The sequence below is a fragment of the Ranitomeya variabilis genome, chromosome 1 (assembly GCF_051348905.1).
Source record: "Ranitomeya variabilis isolate aRanVar5 chromosome 1, aRanVar5.hap1, whole genome shotgun sequence".
In the NCBI taxonomy this organism is placed as follows: domain Eukaryota; kingdom Metazoa; phylum Chordata; class Amphibia; order Anura; family Dendrobatidae; genus Ranitomeya; species Ranitomeya variabilis.
In genome coordinates, this window is record NC_135232.1 from 362,495,158 (window position 1) to 362,513,876 (window position 18,719).

The 18,719-nt window shown below is 41.8% G+C and overlaps 1 protein-coding gene across 3 annotated transcripts in view; it reads left to right on the forward strand.

The window, feature by feature from the left end:
- Positions 1-18,719, forward strand: part of AGTPBP1 (ATP/GTP binding carboxypeptidase 1) — a 209,757-nt gene that overhangs the window by 82,174 nt on the left and 108,864 nt on the right. For 2 of the 3 annotated variants that reach the window (XM_077248949.1, XM_077248951.1), the window contains 2 exons: positions 6,373-6,440; positions 8,324-8,387. In XM_077248949.1, coding sequence (XP_077105064.1) covers positions 6,373-6,440; positions 8,324-8,387 — 132 coding nt within the window. Of the gene's footprint in view, positions 1-2,029; positions 2,102-6,372; positions 6,441-8,323; positions 8,388-18,719 lie in introns of those variants that run through there. The other variant, XM_077248950.1, reaches the window with a different exon arrangement.

Sequence of the window (18,719 nt, forward strand, 5' to 3'; positions counted from 1 at the left end):
TCCCAAGTACTTTTTTCTGATGAAAGCAAATTTTGCATGTCATTCGGAAATCAAGGTGCCAGAGTCTGGAGGAAGACTGGGGAGAAGGAAATGCCAAAATGACTGAAGTCCAGTGTCAAGTACCCACAGTCAGTGATGGTGTGGGGTGCCATGTCAGCTGCTGGTGTTGGTCCACTGTGTTTCATCAAGGGCAGGGTCAATGCAGCTAGCTATCAGGAGATTTTGGAGCACTTCATGCTTCCATCGGCTGAAATGCTTTATGGAGATGAAGATTTCATTTTTCAGCACGACCTGGCACCTGCTCACAGTGCCAAAACCACTGGTAAATGGTTTACTGACCATGGTATTACTGTGCTCAATTGGCCTGCCAACTCTCCTGACCTGAACCCCATAGAGAATCTGTGGGATATTGTGAAGAGAAAGTTGAGAGACGCAAGACCCACTCACACTCACACTCTGGATGAGCTTAAGGCCGCTATTGAAGCATCCTGGGCCTCCATAACATCTCAGCAGTGTCACAGGCTGATTGCCTCCATGCCACGCCGCATTGAAGCAGTCATTTCTGCCAAAGGATTCCCGACCAAGTATTGAGTGCATAACTGAACATTATTATTTTATGGTTTTTTTGTTTGTTATTAAAAAACACTTTTATTTGATTGGCCGGGTGAAATATGCTAATTTATTGAGACAGGTTTTTTGGGTTATCAGGAATTGTATGCCAAAATCATCAGTATTAAAACAATAAAAGACCTGACAAATTTCAGTTGGTGGATAATGAATCTATAATATATGAAAGTTTAATTGTAATCATTACATTATGGTAAATAATGAAATTTAACACTATATGCTAATTTTTTGAGAAGGACCTGTATAGGAATGCAGTGAGTGCTTGCCCAGTGAGCTAGATAAGTAAAGCAGCCAGCATTAACATCTTGGATGGTTCTGCAGCCTCCTGTGCAGAGCGAAGCAATCAAATGGCTTTAATCATCGACTGCTGAGCTCTGCAAAAGTAGCAACTGAGATGACAAAACGACGATGAAGTGAACTTAGGCAACGCCGTAGATGACAATGTAGTGTGCAGTAACCAATGACATACTCCTTTTCACTGCTGTGCTCTGCATAGGCAGTGACTGAAATGAAAAATATCTGTACTGTGCTCTCCACCAGCTCTCTTCTCACTGACAGATTAGGGACAGCTCCTTTAGCAGATGTCGAGATGTCGAAGTGTTCTCTGTATAAAAGCAAAACAAAAAAATAATAAAAACGCATTTACATCCTTTTTCTAGTCCTACCTAAGGTTAGGACACGGGTTGGGTTTAGGGCTAGTGTTATAAAATATTTACCGTAAATAAACACAAAATTGCAATAAAAAGAAAATAATTATGTACCAATATGTGACAAATTTCAGCAGGGTCGTCATTACATTCACATTTACAGTAAAGTGAGCGATGACTGCAAGCGATTGCCTACAGGCAGGATATACTGTACATTTATTTTCTCCCTGTTGCGGCTCTTCCATTATGGCAGACAGGATTTATTAACCTGCGGATTAACCCTATATTTGCAGGTAAAATCTGCTTTTTGAATATGACAGCTTCTCTTTAAGGTACACAAACTCATCACATTGATGGAAGTTGAATAAACGTTGGTTTGTCTGCTGTACTGCATATTGCTATGATTTAGTGTGCCTTCATTCCCAGTTATTTCTTGGTAGCGGCACATCAGTAATTAAACTATTATTAATGACATATCGCTAGCCTGCTATTAGCCTTTAAGCCTTGGCTGGATTACAAAGAATAGTGTTTCCAGTGAGGAATTTCATGATTTGCCTTTAAGCCAAAGAACATAACAACTTGTAATAACTGTCATAATGCACTGTAAACATCACATGTAGTGGAAAAATCATGATGGCTAAAAATAATGTAACTTCGGCTGGCCGACCAGCTCTGTGCCGGTCTCATGGGGAGTGTCTTGGCATTTGTCAGCATTCATCAGCATGTCAGAGGTGCTGTAAGAGAACTGTACTGTACGCTTCACCTTGCTGGCTCATCGGCTATGACCGCATTTCAGAGAGATATCCGGAAACCACTTGTGGTGGATGGTAAGTATAGGAAACCGTGTGCTTGTGTGGATGTTGTCTTGGGGTCACAAACATTATTGAGGAATATCGTTAGGCCATGTTCACACGCTCAGTATTTGGTCAGTATTTTACCTCAGTATTTGTAAGCCAAATCCAGGAGTGGGTGATAATACAGAAGTGGTGACGTGTTTCTATTATATTTTTCCTCTGATTGTTCCACTCCTGGTTTTCATTTACAGATACTGAGGTAAAATACTGACCAAATACTGATAGTGTGAGAGTAGCCTTAGGCCACGGGCACACGTTGAGTATTTGGTGAGTTTTTTACCTCAGTATTTGTAAGCCAAGATCAGGAATGGGTGATAAATGCAGAGGTGGCGACGTGTTTGTTATACTTTTCCTTTGATTGTGCCCCTCCTGGTTTTGGCTTGTACCTACTGACCAAATACTGATCGTGTGACCATAGCCTTATAGGGAACCTGCCATGATGAAAATGATATCTGTTCTGCATGCAGGATATTATAGAATGGCAAGAGCAAAGATCGGACTGATGTACATGTTTGTTGGGAAAGTTTCAGTAAAACTTGACATTTATTACTTGCTCTCCATGGTGTTAGTATGCATATGAGTCCAGTGGGCGGTTCTATTCAGTGATTGACAGTCTTCTCTGATGACAGAGATAGCTGTCAATCATTAGTAGGACTTCTATGCACGCAAACAGGGATTTCAGTGAATGCAATGCAAGGTTATCCTGAATGTTTTCCAACAAACCTATAATTCTACTTATTTTTTTTCTTCTTTGTTTTCAAATATTTTTAATTGATTGATATTATGAGGAAAGATAAGGTAAGTACGGGTAAACAAAGGAGAAACAAATTTGGAAATGAGGGGGGGAATGAATATATGGAGAAATAATACAGGAAGCAGTTTACATAAGTTGGATCAATCAGCATATTTTTTTCTTCTTTGCATACCATGCTGTCCATAGATCGGACTGCATGTACCGTGGGACAGGTTCCCTCTAAGTTAGGCATAAGCTGGGTGTATGTAAAATCCATGACATGAAATATTATATCTGTTCCTTTTATAATGTTACCAGCATGTATGGCAGCTGTTTCAAATATACCACCCAATGTGTCCAAATGTACAATACTAAAGGCCCCCCACACATTTTAGAGTCAGCTGATTCTGTAGATTTTGGCTGACTATTAACTAAGGTGTATGGGCATGCAGAGACCCCTGAAAAGTTAAGGTCATGCTTCATATCAACTTTGAATAAAGACCGCAGCTGTGTGCAGTATGATCTTTTGCATCAGCCATCTGTGTGATTTCACTTTATGCAGAAATAAGCCGGACCTTTCACCATATTTTTCATGTTGAACTGGACACACAATGTAAAAGTTGCTGCAGAGTGGAATAAAATGTTTTCATTTTTAATTTCACCTCTCCGTTGCAGAGATATTAGCAATCAAAGGGTAAGTTCTCACAGGGCGTTTTTGCTGTTTTTTTTTGCTGCGTCTTTTTATGCTAATTCTCAGCTGCTTTTTACAGTACCAGCAAAGCCTATGAGATTTCAGAAATCTCATGCAAACGCATTAGGTTTTTGTGTAGTCAGAATTTTGTGCTTTGCAGCGTTTTTTTGACATACGGCATGTCACTTCTTTCAGCTTTTTTTCAGATTTTTTTCAGCGTTTTTCACCCATTGACTTGAATGGGTGGTGAAAAAAACGCTGCAAATCCGCTAGGTTGACATTTCTTGCAGCGTATTTGGTGCAGAAAAGTCAAGGAGAGCCGGATGTGACGTCACACTCGGCTCTGCTACATCTAGATGACAGGCTGCACGATGCGTCCATGCAGCCTGTCATCCAGCAGCGACATTAGTGTTTGACACGCTGTCATATGCATGACAGTGCGGCAAACACCTCTTCTTACAGCGGGGAGCGCTCAGCTGTGATCGGAGGTGTAAACTCACGTCCGATCACTAGTGTCAGGTGATGGGACTACTGATCCCATCATCTGACACCTACAGCCGCTAATTACAGTGAGAGCAGGAGCAGCGGATGGGAGTTTTTATCTGCCGCTCCTGCGCTATAAATAAATAAATAAAAACTGGCGTGAGCTCCCCCCTAATTTTGATAACCAGCTAAAGCTCACAATTGGGGGCTGGTATTCTGAGGCTGGTAAGGGGCCATTATTATAGGCCCCCCCCCAGCCTAAAAATAGCAACCCGCAGCTGCCCAGAAGAGGTGCATCTATTAGATGCGCCAATTCTGGTGCTTTGCCCGGCTCTTCCCACTTGCCCTGTAGCTGTGGCAAGCGGGGTAATAAGGGGTTGATGTCACCTTGCTATTGTAAGGTGACATTAAGCCGGCTTAGTAATAGAGAGAGGCGTCAATAAGACACCTATCCATTAGTAATCCTATAGAAATTAAAGGGTTAAATAAACACACACACATGCAGAAAATGTATTTTAATGAAATAAAATACACAGTTTTGACCATATTTTTATTGTTCTGCCATTCCAAAACAAAACCCTCGATCTTCTGTAATAAAAATAAAATAAAAAAGCAAAAGGATTCTCCCTGATCCGTCGTAGTCCGATATATCGAGTGTCCCACACAGTATCTGGGGGAAATAAAGCTTACTACTGGGAGCGCTGCTAATGCGACCACTCCCAGCTGTAAGCGACTGGGTAATGAATGAGCTGGAGCGGGCACAGGCTCAGTAACTAGCGGTGATTTCACCAAGTCTGCACTCGCTCACAGCCTGACCTGAGGTAACCTCCGGACCGTGGGAAAATGCCAGAGAAGAGGATACCGCTGGTAATGTATCTATTCTATCAATCTATCTATTCTTTCAATCTATCAATTCATTCTATCTACAGGAAGTTTTTTTTTTTCTCTGTGTCCATTCAACTTTATTGGCTTGCACAAAGAGAAAAAAAACGCATGAAAAGAAACTCACCAAAAACGTGGCAAAACCGCTGCAAAAAACGCACCAAAAACGCTCCTAAACCTGCGGTTTTGACGCAGCTTCTTTCCTGCCAAGATGATCAGGTTTTACTGCAGAAAAAAAACGCAGCAAAAACGCCCTGTGTGAACTTACCCAAAGTGTTTGACACGTATTGTGTTATCAAAGTATTTTCACTGGGGGCGTGTAGTTCTTCACCCTCTATGATGCTGACCAATCATATGCAGGCAGCAACACTCAAAAAAAAAAAAAAAAAAAAAAGAACACGCCCACACGATACCTTGGAGCATATATCTTACTGTGTGCGCCGAACTTCATGTAGCACAAAAGTGTTGCAACTTTTCAAAGTGTTTTACTCCAGAAATTTGGCATAAACCCTTAGAATTGGTCCCTAGGTGAGCAAAATTAAAAATTGTGGGGGACATTTATCATTGTATTTTGCCAAAACCTTTTTTGCACATTGTATAATTTAATTGTCAAATGCCTAAATATCAATTTTTTTCTGCCATTGATTACACAATTTACAAAAAAAAAAAAAAAATGAGAAGAGAGGTTGTTAAATTTTTGGTTAATGATGGCATTTCTATATAAGTCACAACAAAAGTTAAATCTTAAAGACAAAGTAATGCTTTCTTCAAAAAAGGCATGGAATGAACAAATACATTCATGTTGATCTCGTTTTTATCATCCATGAAAAAAATTGCCAATTTCTGCAAAATTGTACAATGACGTGTGGCATTTAACTCATTGGTCTTCAGACGTTTCTAGCATGAAGGATACTGTTAAGCTTAAAACTTGCTCCAAATTTGGCATTTAGGTGTGATATTTGTTTAAATGTCGTAGAGTCGCAGTGAGTACGCTAAAGACTTGTCACAAATGACCCCATCGTTTTGTATACAGCAGCTGTGATGTGTGCATTATGAAGAGCTGCAGCAACCTTCTCTGTCCTTGGGCCATGTGCAGAAATTCAGCGATTCATTAAGACTGGTGTAGCTCACGCCAATCCTAATGAAGCGCTCGTTGGAGTACGTTGACTTGATTCATTAAGCGTCATGCGCGACTTAATGAATCAGGCGTGTCTAATATCTAGCGTACGCCATCGCCAGGACTGTACACCAGCTGGAGGCTGGCAGACTTTTTTTTTGGCTGCTGAGCAACATTGAATTCTTTTGGGGTCTGGAGGTAGTTCCTCGTGTGGTAATGATCCATGCCTGGTAATTTTGCGGTTTACGATTGCATTTGAATAATTTGGAAGGCTTGTGCTTGTGATATGTGACCTATAAACATAAGTCCCATTTCTTTCTTTTTTCTTTATTTTATAGAAAAAACTAGAAAGGAAATGACTGCCAAAGGGTCCACGGGTGTGGAAGTCATACTCTGTACACTTGAGGTGAGGCATATTGTGTTTGTGCAGTCATCTGCATCGTATTCTTCTTTGTACAAGTGTTTTTCCTGTAAGTTATATAGACCTCTAAATTACAGTACACTTTCAGTTACGTATAGGGTATTCCCATCTCCTAGACCCTATCTCAATATGTAGTAGCTGTAATAATATTGGCAAATACCTCTAATTAGAAATGTAGTCTAGTTCTTCCGATTCGCTTTGTCGTTTGCCCCATGTGAAGGGCATTGCATTAGCTTAGCTGTTAGTGGTCATAAGCATGGATACCAAAGCTACTACAATGCCCTGCACATGGGGTAAGCGACTTAGCGAATCAGAAGAACTATACTACATTTCTAATTGGAGGTATTTGTTAATATTGTTACCATTAAAGCTTCTGTGCATGAGAGTTCTTAAGACTGCTCATTTCACAATAGATCAACATTCTCACTGGTGCATTGTCCTGTGTAAACAGGACTCAGGCTGCCATAGTTCTCGGCAGTAAATGTGCACTGACCCATCGATTACAGATCGTTCAGCGCATCTCGTTTACTTCGGTCTTACCATGTAAACAGGATATTAAACGATTGATGATCAGTAAACGTTTAATGACTGGAAGTAGTTTATTGCCACCAGTCCGTGTAATCAGACTCTACCATTTTCAACATTTTTTTTTTTTTTAGGAATGGTTAAACTTGCAAAGTATCAGTCCCCTCTTGGTCACTTATTTTGAGCCATACTACTGTGATTTGCCACTGCCAGGACTCGCATTTCTTCTTGAATCAATGAGAACCAGCAGCAGGGAACAGTAAGGCTATGTGCACACGTTCTGGATTTTTTGCGTTGTTTTTTGGGTGGTTTTCCGCTGCAAAAATGCTTAGAAAAAGCGTCCATTAAGCATTCCATCAATTTTAATGCATTTCGCAATTTTTGTGCCCATGTTGCTTTTTTTTTCCATGAAAAAACGCATGTTGGAAAAAATGCAGCATGTCCGTTCATTTATTATTATTTATCACTATATTATTGCATTGGGAACCTCTGGAAAAATGCACAAAAAATCCGCAAAAAAAAGCGTGAGAAAAAAACGCGAGCGGATTTCCTGCGAAAGTAGTCCGGATTTGCTCAGGAAAATTCTGCAAACTTTCCTAAACGTGTGCACATAGCCTAAAGAATACAATTATTAGGGCCTGTTTAGACATGCTGACTGCGACCATGAGACTGCCAATCTGCTCTATACAAGCCGATGCTGCTCACTAAAGCCCTGTTTAGACAGGTTGACCAGAAATCTGTGTACAGAGCGATTGTTGATGTGATCATTCTGTGAGCATGGATTTTCATTGTTATTGGTAACGCATCCCTTGGGTGATGGGCTGCTGAAAACAAATTTAATGGCGGCATTAATTATTGCTCCTTCTCCAGGTGATTGGTGGCATTTATTGGGTTTATATAATTTTTGCCCACCACTTGTTACTGTTTAATATCATATCTTAACTGAAAAAAATTACATGAAGTATAAGTTGGTATGCATGCAAAGTAAGAGCATGTTCACACTGGCCACTAAGCAGACAAAGCACAAGAGCGAAACAAAATGGACATATACCCTGCTGTAAGCAAATAAGTAGAAACAAGAGTACATACAGTATATACACAATTGCTTTTACTTACTTACAGCTGGGTATATGTTCATTTTGTATCTGTCTTGGGTTGTTTTGTCTGTTTAATATCATTGCATAAAAAAAATAACAGAATATTAAAAATATTAAAAGCAGCTGAATGAGCTTCTTCTATTTTCTGTTATATTTGTTTATTTTGATTTTCTTGTAGAATTATTTTTTTCCTTGTCATTTAAATCCCTGAGTTTGTAATGTACGGTATTATCTCTGTTTCTCCAGAATACCCGGGACCATCAAACGATATTAAATATTGTAAATATTCTTAATGAGCTGATGTCAGCTGGTAAGTTTCAAGATCCAGATGTAAGATATACCTTGTGTTTGGAGCTCAGTTGTAAATCGGATGAGAGATGCAGTTTTATTTGGACTACCAATACATCTCTGTTAACCACTCTGAAACGTCTTTAAAATGCAGTTGTAGGAACGTTAATTCTAGATTATGGTTCTGTATGTTATGTGGACTGCCGATATTTACATTGTGTAGAGGTATGTACTCACTCAGCTGCGGATGAGGTCGGCACAGGAAGCGGCATTGCTGCAATGTCCAGGCATGATCATTTAAACTGTATAAACCGCTCAAGATGGCAAAACAAAGCCCAGCCTTTTCCAGCTAAAGTGAAAACATAAAGTAAAAAGTCCAAACAACATATAGCGGGTTCATCCGCTCAGGATAGTGTCCGGTTTTTTACAGCCTTAACACAGACCAACACACAGGAGATCTACACATCTCCAACCACAGACACTGAATGAGACACTCGGCCTCCATTTTATCTGCCAGCCCCTGGGTTTGTGATATGTGAGCAGTCATTCCCACCCATCTCTTATGGCCGCTCGAATGGCCTAATAACTCTCTCAGCACTATATGTGGTGGAGCATGCTTCCGAGCTCACATCACAGCAGCTAATAACCGCGATGACACATATCTCCCTTCAAGGATCCGTCCGGCGGCCATCTTAGTTAATTGAGATCTTACAACTTTTTCTGAATGCATTGACCTTGATCGCAAAACAGACAGCCTTTATAGAGATCTTAATATATCTATTAGAGATGAGCGAACATGCCCCGATAAGGTATTATATGAGCATGCTCTGGTGCTAACCGAGTGTCTTTGGCGTGCTCGAAAAATATGTTTGAGTGCCTGCAACTGAATGTCTCGTGGCTGTTTGATAGCCGCAACACATGCAGGGATTGCGCCTAACAAACATATGTGCTGTGGCTGTTTAACAGGCACAAAACATGCAACCGCTTGTACTTCAACATATTTTTCGAGCACGCTGAAGTGACTTGGCTACCACACGAGCATGCCCAGACAACACTTTATCAGAGCACATTCGTTCATCACTAATATCTGTATCTCCATCTATTTTAATTGTTATCTGAGCAGCTAGTGGATAGAAACTGACAGCTATATTTTCTCACATAAACAGTACACAGAAAAATGAGGGATTCCTGCTATCCTGTCTCTATATAGCACATGTTCCGAAGCAGCAGCATGTAGAATATTATACAGTAGTACTAAGCAGTGTCTCTGTGACTCAAGCTCTGTGGTGGAATAAAACAATTAACTAGAAGGCTGCAGCATTCCTTCTCACCCTTCATGTTTCCCCTTTCCCATCTCAATCGATTCCAACAGGCAGGTGTAATCTAACACATCAGTGAGCTGGTAGTCCATTTTGTTTAGACTAATCTGGATTTTTTTTCAGCAAATTACTAATTTATGAAGAGGGGAAGAGTCCCTTTTCTCTATTATATATTACACATTTTCTTGCTTGTACTATTGATCTTTGATAAGTTTTTGTTTTCAACAAAAGTGACTATTAGATATAGATTATGAATATGTAATTAATGCGTGTAAGTACAAGAGCTATAGTACTCATAGACGTTAAGTCCTGTCCATTGTTCCTTCCTATGTTTGTTTGGTAGCCTTTAGGAATTCAAGTAGGTTCGCTCAATTCAGGAGGGAGATTCGATTCACATCAAATAAGTTCAATACAAATCGAATCTGCCAATGAGGGAGTTAACACCCCCTAAAGAAAAAAAACATGATCCGTTCTCGGCCCTCAGAATCGGCTCGCCAAGATTTTGCTAGATTTGTGCAAATTGAAGCCCCCAAAACGCCGATTTGATATAATCTGAATTTTGGCGGAAATTCATGGCAAATTTGAGCCATTTAGAATCGATTCACTCATCTCTGGTGGCCTATATACTTTTTGTTTGCAATATTCCATTGAAATTACCATTCTATTGAAATGAAAATATCGAGTTGTATGGCATAATGCATATTTATACCTGGGACTTTCAGGATTAAGCCACACTTATATTGAAAAAAACACTAATATTTACTAATGTGTTATATAAAAGAAACTATTGCTATTCTGACTTCCAAAGCCTAATTGTATTGATTTCTAATACTATGAAGCATTGTGCTGATGAGACTTATGGGCTGTATGTGTAAGCAGAGGTGTGAAGGCAGCATCATCTTAAATGATTATTTCCAAAATCCTAATGTGATCTCCATGCCCTCTATACAGGTCCTTCTCAAAAAATTAGCATATAGTGTTAAATTTCATTATTTACCATAATGTAATGATTACAATTAAACTTTCATATATTATAGATTCATTATCCACCAACTGAAATTTGTCAGGTCTTTTATTGTTTTAATACTGATGATTTTGGCATACAACTCCTGATAACCCAAAAAACCTGTCTCAATAAATTAGCATATTTCACCCGACCAATCAAATAAAAGTGTTTTTTAATACCAAACAAAAAAACCATCAAATAATAATGTTCAGTTATGCACTCAATACTTGGTCGGGAATCCTTTGGCAGAAATGACTGCTTCAATGCGGCGTGGCATGGAGGCAATCAGCCTGTGACACTGCTGAGATGTTATGGAGGCCCAGGATGCTTCAATAGCGGCCTTAAGCTCATCCAGAGTGTTGGGTCTTGCGTCTCTCAACTTTCTCTTCACAATATCCCACAGATTCTCTATGGGGTTCAGGTCAGGAAAGTTGGCAGGCCAATTGAGCACAGTAATACCATGGTCAGTAAACCATTTACCAGTGGTTTTGGCACTGTGAGCAGGTGCCAGGTCGTGCTGAAAAATGAAATCTTCATCTCCATAAAGCATTTCAGCCGAGGGAAGCATGAAGTGCTCCAAAATCTCCTGATAGCTAGCTGCATTGACCCTGCCCTTGATGAAACACCGTGGACCAACACCAGCAGCTGACATGGCACCCCACACCATCACTGACTGTGGGTACTTGACACTGGACTTCAGGCATTTTGGCATTTCCTTCTCCCCAGCCTTCCTCCAGACTCTGGCACCTTGATTTCCGAATGACATGCAAAATTTGCTTTCATCAGAAAAAAGTACTTGGGACCACTTAGCAACAGTCCAGTGCTGCTTCTCTGTAGCCCAGGTCAGGCGCTTCTGCCGCTGTTTATGGTTCAAAAGTGGCTTTACCTGGGGAATGCGGCACCTGTAGCCCATTTCCTGCACACGCCTGTGCACGGTGGCTCTGGATGTTTCCACACCAGACTCAGTCCACTGCTTCCTCAGGTTCCCCAAGGTCTGGAATCGGTCCTTCTCCACAATCTTCCTCAGGGTCCGGTCACCTCTTCTCGTTGTACAGCGTTTTCTGCCACATTGTTTCCTTCCAACAGACTTACCATTGAGGTGCCTTGATACAGCACTCTGGGAACAGCCTATTTGTTGAGAAATTTCTTTCTGGGTCTTACCCTCTTGCTTGAGGGTGTCAATGATGGCCTTCTTGACATCTGTCAGGTCGCTAGTCTTACCCATGATGGGGGTTTTGAGTAATGAACCAGGCAGGGAGTTTTTAAAAGCCTCAGGTATCTTTTGCATGTGTTTAGAGTTAATTATTTGATTCAGAAGATTAGGGTAATAGGTCATTTAGAGAACCTTTTCTTGATATGCTAATTTATTGAGACAGGTTTTTTGGGTTATCAGGAGTTGTATGCCAAAATCATCAGTATTAAAACAATAAAAGACCTGACAAGAGGACTTCCGGGAGGCGGAGCTTGTGAATGGTCGCTTCTTACTAGAGCTCCTGGACCAAGGGCGCAGAACACCTATTTTAGCGCCAGCTTCTCTTATTGAGACCAGGATAGGGACCGGACAAGGGATACCCACTGAAGTCCCGGCTCTCCGGACTCCCCGGGAGTCACCAGGTGCAATCAGCACCACATACCTCACAGCACGCGGCGCCGCTCCTTTCTGGTGACCAGAGGCCGGAAGCGGTGAAGAAACCGGAGGAGAAAAGGCGCTCTGCACATAGCAGCATTGATCACCGCCAGGAGGAGGAGAGCAGGAGTTACCGGTGAGGATCCGAGGCGCCCCGGGATGGTAAGCGGCGTCACAGGTGTGCAGGAAGATCTGCGCGGGAAGAGGAGGTGAGCCGGCGCCATCTTGTCAGACAGCGTGCAGGTCCTCACTGCATGCCACACGCCGCTGGAGGGGAGAGGGGAGCCAAGCTGCAACTGCCGCCGCTGTGACAGAGTGAGCGGCATAGGTGACACTTATAACACCCAGGCACTGGGGAGGTGGGAGACGGCTGCAGGACCCAGATTAGCTTTCTACACTGCAGGCAATACTTCTTTGGAGACCCACTGGAGGACATAGTGCCAGTGCAGGAGAAGGAGAGTAGCATCCTTGATCCCAGATAATCATAACACCGGCAGGGGTGTGAAGCGTGGGGAGAGACATTTCTACAAGCTTATAGAAAGCACACCTGGTATCGGTAACAGTCTGCTGGGATCCCTGCACAACTACGCAGCTGGGGCTCTGTACTGGCTCAAACCACAGCTTTATATTGTCTGAAATGTACATGCAACATCTTTGTGAAAGGCACTTTTAATTCTTCTGGTATAATTAATGCAAAGTCATGAGTGAAAGCCCACTTAGGGCAATAACCTAAAAGATATCCAAATTTATCCCCAGATGTAATTACTACGTATAACGATATCACTGACAACTTTACTAACTACCTTAGGCATCCATCTCATCATGGACAAATTTGTGGGTAAAAATGCCAAGTCTGGCAGAAGCTCCACACGTAACCAAGCAGGCACATCGCCTGTGTCACAAAAAGACGATATCAATACAGAAAACGCACAGTCCATTGCATCTGCTATCATAGAACGGCTGATGCCTGAGATAGACAATCGCTTGGCAGCTTTCCAAACTTCATTGGACACAATAGTTTCACAAGTTAACACCCAGGGCGCACGCATAGCAGAAGTGGAACAAAGAATATCAGACCTGGAGGACTCTACCATGACCCTCAAAGACAAACTAGATGACAAAGAAAAGGTCATTTCAGATCTTCTGGACAAAGTAGATGACCTTGAAAATAGGTCTCGTCGCAATAATTTGAGACTTATAGGCCTCCCAGAGTCTATCCCCCCCTCGGAGCTAGTAAAAATTACATCTGAGTGGCTGCCTAAAGCTCTTGGGGTACTACCAGCTTCGGGCGTAATGGCTGTTGAGAGAGCACACAGGTTGGGACCACCGAGGGGAGGAGAGGGTGATAGACCACGTCCAGTCATCTTTAAAATCCTGGATTTTCAAGATAAAACCCGCATCTTGGCAGCATTTAGGAAACAACGCACCTTGCTGTTTGAGAACCACAAACTACTTTTGTTCCAAGATTACTCGGCCGCAATGGCGGCCAAACGTAAGGCCTTCAACCCTGCTTGTAAAATTTTGGTGGATAAAAACATTCGCTTTAGCCTGCAATATCCCTCGATTCTGCGCTTTGTCATGGAGGGTAAAAATCGGTCCTTTAGTGACCCAGGAAAGGCTCTGGAATTTCTTCAGGAAACACCACGGGCTCATTCTAACTCTGACAAATCCTGAATAAGAAGAGCTGCTCTAATTTGTCATTATTAAGTGATGTCGTGTTTATGCCATTACTCTTTTGCCCTCAGGCGGCATGTTTATTTTCTATGTTATGCTCACTCTTAGGTTGAGTACATCTGTTATAGTTATAAAGTTTAATTGGGGGGGGAGTTGGGGGGTGGGGAGTTGGGAGGGGGGGGGAGGGGCTCTGCTTGCGCATACTTAATTCTCAGGTTCTGGGAGGTCTCGCGCTGGGATGGGTGGGGATCTCACTTACAGCTTCTGCAGGTGGGTCTGGTGGTCACCCGAAAAGGGATAGGTTAATGACAGACCAGGCTGGCACTAAAGATACCACTATCCGCTCCTTACAATGGTGCTCATGGAATGTCAATGGACTGAACTCCCCAGTTAAGAGGAAAAAGGTCCTAAATTTTTTACAAAAACAAAACTTCCACATCATTTTCCTCCAAGAAACACATTGGATCAGGGGTAATCACCCCTCTCTGTTAAGTAGAAAATACACACTTTGTGCCGAGGGTTCATACACAAAAAACAACGAGGAGTAGCTGTACTGATATACAGTGGCCTCAATTACGAGATACTTGACACCTTAGAAGACCCTCAGGGCAGATTCCTCTTGGTTAAAATTATAATTGAGGGAATGTGTTTTAGTTTAGTCAACATTTATGCCCCAAACACGCCTGAGGTTCAGTTTCAGGTTAAACTGAGAGGTTGGCAGGGTGGGACACGTCAAGGGTGATCATGGGAGGCGACTTTAACGAGGTATCAGACATCTCCATGGATAGATCCAACCCTAAAGATACTTATCGACCGGTGCAGGGGAGCAGTATTCAATTATTAATAGATCACTTTGACTTGATTGACATATGGAGACTACAACACCCCTTGGAGAGGGACTATTCTCACTACTCCCACGTACATGACTCACACGCCAGGATTGATTGCTGGTTGTTACATGAGTCATTGGTGCCCCTAGTAACACAGTCTAATATACAAAATATTCATATTTCAGATCATGCCCCGGTGACGTTCCAATCTAAACTAACATTTCCAATCCACCAGGAGAGGAGGTGGCGCTTCCCTTCTTACCTATACCAATCAGACGATTTTAAAAAATATTTGCAGATGTCTTGGGGAGAATATAAAAACGATAATCAAGTTCACTGTGATAGCGCACACCTGTTTTGGATGGCCTCTAAGGCCGTGCTGAGGGGTAAAATTATCTCTTATGTTAGCCATAAAAGAAAAGAAATTATGAAAAGAGCAATGGAAACACAAAAATCAGTAACCCAAGCCTACAAAGATTTTAAACTGAATAACTCCCCACTGACAAAAGAAAAATTTTTGAGGGCAAAGGAGGAGGCGGATACTCTGGCCCATGAGATGGCTATGTTCAACTTGGACTATCAAAAACAAAAATATTTTAAATGGGGTAACAGACCGGGGAAAGTGCTGGCGTCTCTTACAAGGCCATACAGGAAAGCAACGAAAATATATAAAATACAACAACGCAATGGTCACACCTTAACTAATAATGAAGAGATAGTGGATGAATTCCGTTCCTTTTTCGGCGAGTTATATAGGTCAGAGGCGGGAGGAGGAGGAGGGAGTGGGGAATTCCTTAAAAATCACCTTGCTCCGGCGCTCACGGAAGAAGAGAGGGAAACCATTAACTCCCCTATTACACCCTCAGAAATCTTACAGACTTTAACTAAACTTAAACTTTCCAAAGCACCAGGCCTAGACGGGTTCAGCAATGAACATTATAAGATCCTAGGAACACATATAGCTACCCATTTGAGTGAGTTATTTAACAATATAGTTGAATCGGGTCACTTTCCAGACCGGTTCAACGAGGCGGTGGTTATTGTTCTCCCAAAACCAGGTAAAGACCACACTCAGGTTGAAGGATATAGACCTATCTCGTTATTAAATTCGGACTTTAAAATTTTTACAAAAATCCTGGCAGATAGACTACAGAAAATAATTCCAAATTTGATCTCGCCACAACAAACTGGATTCATCCACGGAAAATCCATCACATACAACATTAGGACAGCTTTGAGTGCCATATCTTATAGTAGAGCACACAAACGGATGAAAACTATCGTGGTCAGCCTTGACGCTGACAAGGCGTTCGATAGGGTAGCATGGGATTATATATACGATCTGCTATCATTCCGAGAGTTTGGTCCATGGTTTTGTGAAGCTGTCAAATCACTTTACAGACAGCCAATGTCCAGGATGTCCGTGAACAATGTTTTATCTAGACCCTTTGAGATTCAGCGGGGAACACGCCAGGGCTGCCCTTTGTCCCCACTCTTATTTGATATAGCACTAGACCTCCTTTTAAGAACACTACAGAACGATGCAGCTTTCGAGGGGGTGAGGGTGGGAGCTGCATCCATAAAGATCTCAGCCTTTGCTGATGCTGTTCTTTTATTTATTGCCAACCCAGAGAAAGCAATCCCGGCCATTATGCAAATTTTGGAGAATTTTGGCAGATGCTCTGGATTTAGGGTCAACCATGGTAAATCTGAGGCCCTGGCGGTTTTTAGATCTGGGAGGCTGGGCGACCCCTCATTCCCGTTCCACTGGTGCCAGGATTCTATCAAATACTTGGGGATACGATTGCCTGCAGACCCATCTATTTTATATAGAGCTAATTACAAACCACTAATCTCCTCCATAGTTGACCTTCTTCATTCATGGAAACACTTCACACTGTCGTTTTCTGGTAGATGCCATTTAATTAAAATGGTAGTGTTTCCTAAATTGCTATACACCTTTCAGACGTTGCCCCTTCTCCTGACTCGATCAGATCTGGACTTATTGAACCTAAACTTTCGTAAATTCATTTGGGGGGTTGGAGGTAGATCACGCATAAGTCTTGCAAGATTGCAGGCAACGAGATTGGAGGGTGGTGTTAATTTTCCTGATTTGGGAAGATATAATTTAGCGGCTAATTTTAGATATGCAATTGATTGGATTAGGGGTGTCTCCCACTTTGCAAATGTTGAACTAGAGCAACAATTCTTCCCACATATCTTGTTACCGGCTTTGTTACACCTAAGTGGGGAAGATCTCCCAACGGGAATACACGAACACCCATCACTATGGCAGACGTTGCAAACTTGGAAACACTGCAGAAAAATTTGTAATTTAAAGCATGGTCTGTCCCCCTTCCAGTCCTTTTTGGGAAATCCGGGGTTTTTGAGGGGCTCCGCACCATCTTTTTATAAGCTTTTGGCTTCCCAAGGTTGTGGGCAGGTAGTGGATCTCATGGATCCTAATTTCTAAATATTATCCTTTGAAATGGCGTCACAACGATTCCCACTATTTAGTAATAGACCATTCTTATTTCTCCAGGCGCGCAGTTTGGTACAGAAATGTCAGTTGGGGGGGGGGGGCGTGGGGGGTGGAGGGGAGAACTAATCTAGATGGGTTTATTCGAAATGCAAAATCCAACCCGGTTTCTATAAGCAACATTTATTCATTATTACGTAGAAAGTGGGTGGGGGAAGGGAAAACTACAGGAGTGGCGAGGTGGTTGAGGGACATGCCATGCTTGGAGGTGGGAGACCTCTTTGAGGCTACTATATCACAGAGAAAGATTCTGCCATACAGCAGCTACACGGACATGGCACTTTTAATACTACACAGAGCCTACATTACACCTTGCATGCAATCTAAGATGTCCCCCTCCACTGTCTATCTGTGTTCTAAATGCAAGTCTCGTAACACTGACATTTACCATCACTTGTGGAGCTGCCCGCAAATTCTGGGACTATGGAGAGAGGTACACAAAGAATTACAGAATATTTGTAAAGTAAATTTCACGCTTACTCCAAAATGGGCCATTTTTAATATCCTAGACGAGACATCTCACAAATTGCCCAAACACATTAAGGCAACACTTATGATTTGGGCTTCGGCGACTAGGAAGAGCATTTTACACCAGTGGTTGAGCCCTTTAGTCCCTTCACTTCCTTTCATCCGCACTAAAATCCAGTTTATATTCAGAATGGAGTGGTTGACGCACTGACTAATAGAGAGAAGCAGGTGGGTAAATTCTTTTCCACGTGGGCTACTTTTATTCCTTCGCTCCCTCTAGAAACTAGGGAGAAACTGAGAGCACATTTTGAAAACACCCAATGGTATTTATTACAGAGGGTAGGTGGCAACTCACCAGTTTCATGAAATACTTCTTGGTCAAACGCAAGCAAAGTTTGGGGGTCTCTATTTTGGATTATGTAGGGGGGGGGGGAGGGATGTTGAGGTTACATTGTTATTTAATACTGTCATATTATTGTATTATTATTGGAATGGTATGATTTGTACTGTTTTGGAAAAATGTAATAAACAGATTTTTTTTTTTTAAAAAAAAGACCTGACAAATTTCAGTTGGTGGATAATGAATCTATAATATATGAAAGTTTAATTGTAATCATTACATTATGGTAAATAATGAAATTTAACACTATATGCTAATTTTTTGAGAAGGACCTGTATACTGAATTAAGCATGTGCCAATGCAGCTTATTTTTAAATCTGCACTTAATTGTAGCTATCAAGCACTGATGATGACCTTTCCCTCCCTGGGCTCTCTTTACCCTTTGTTGCCACTGGATCCGTGGCAACCAAGTAGTTTTAATGCTGTTGATCTAGCATGTTCAAATCACCTAATGACCCTGTGTAATATAAAACCACTGACAGCCAGCTTGT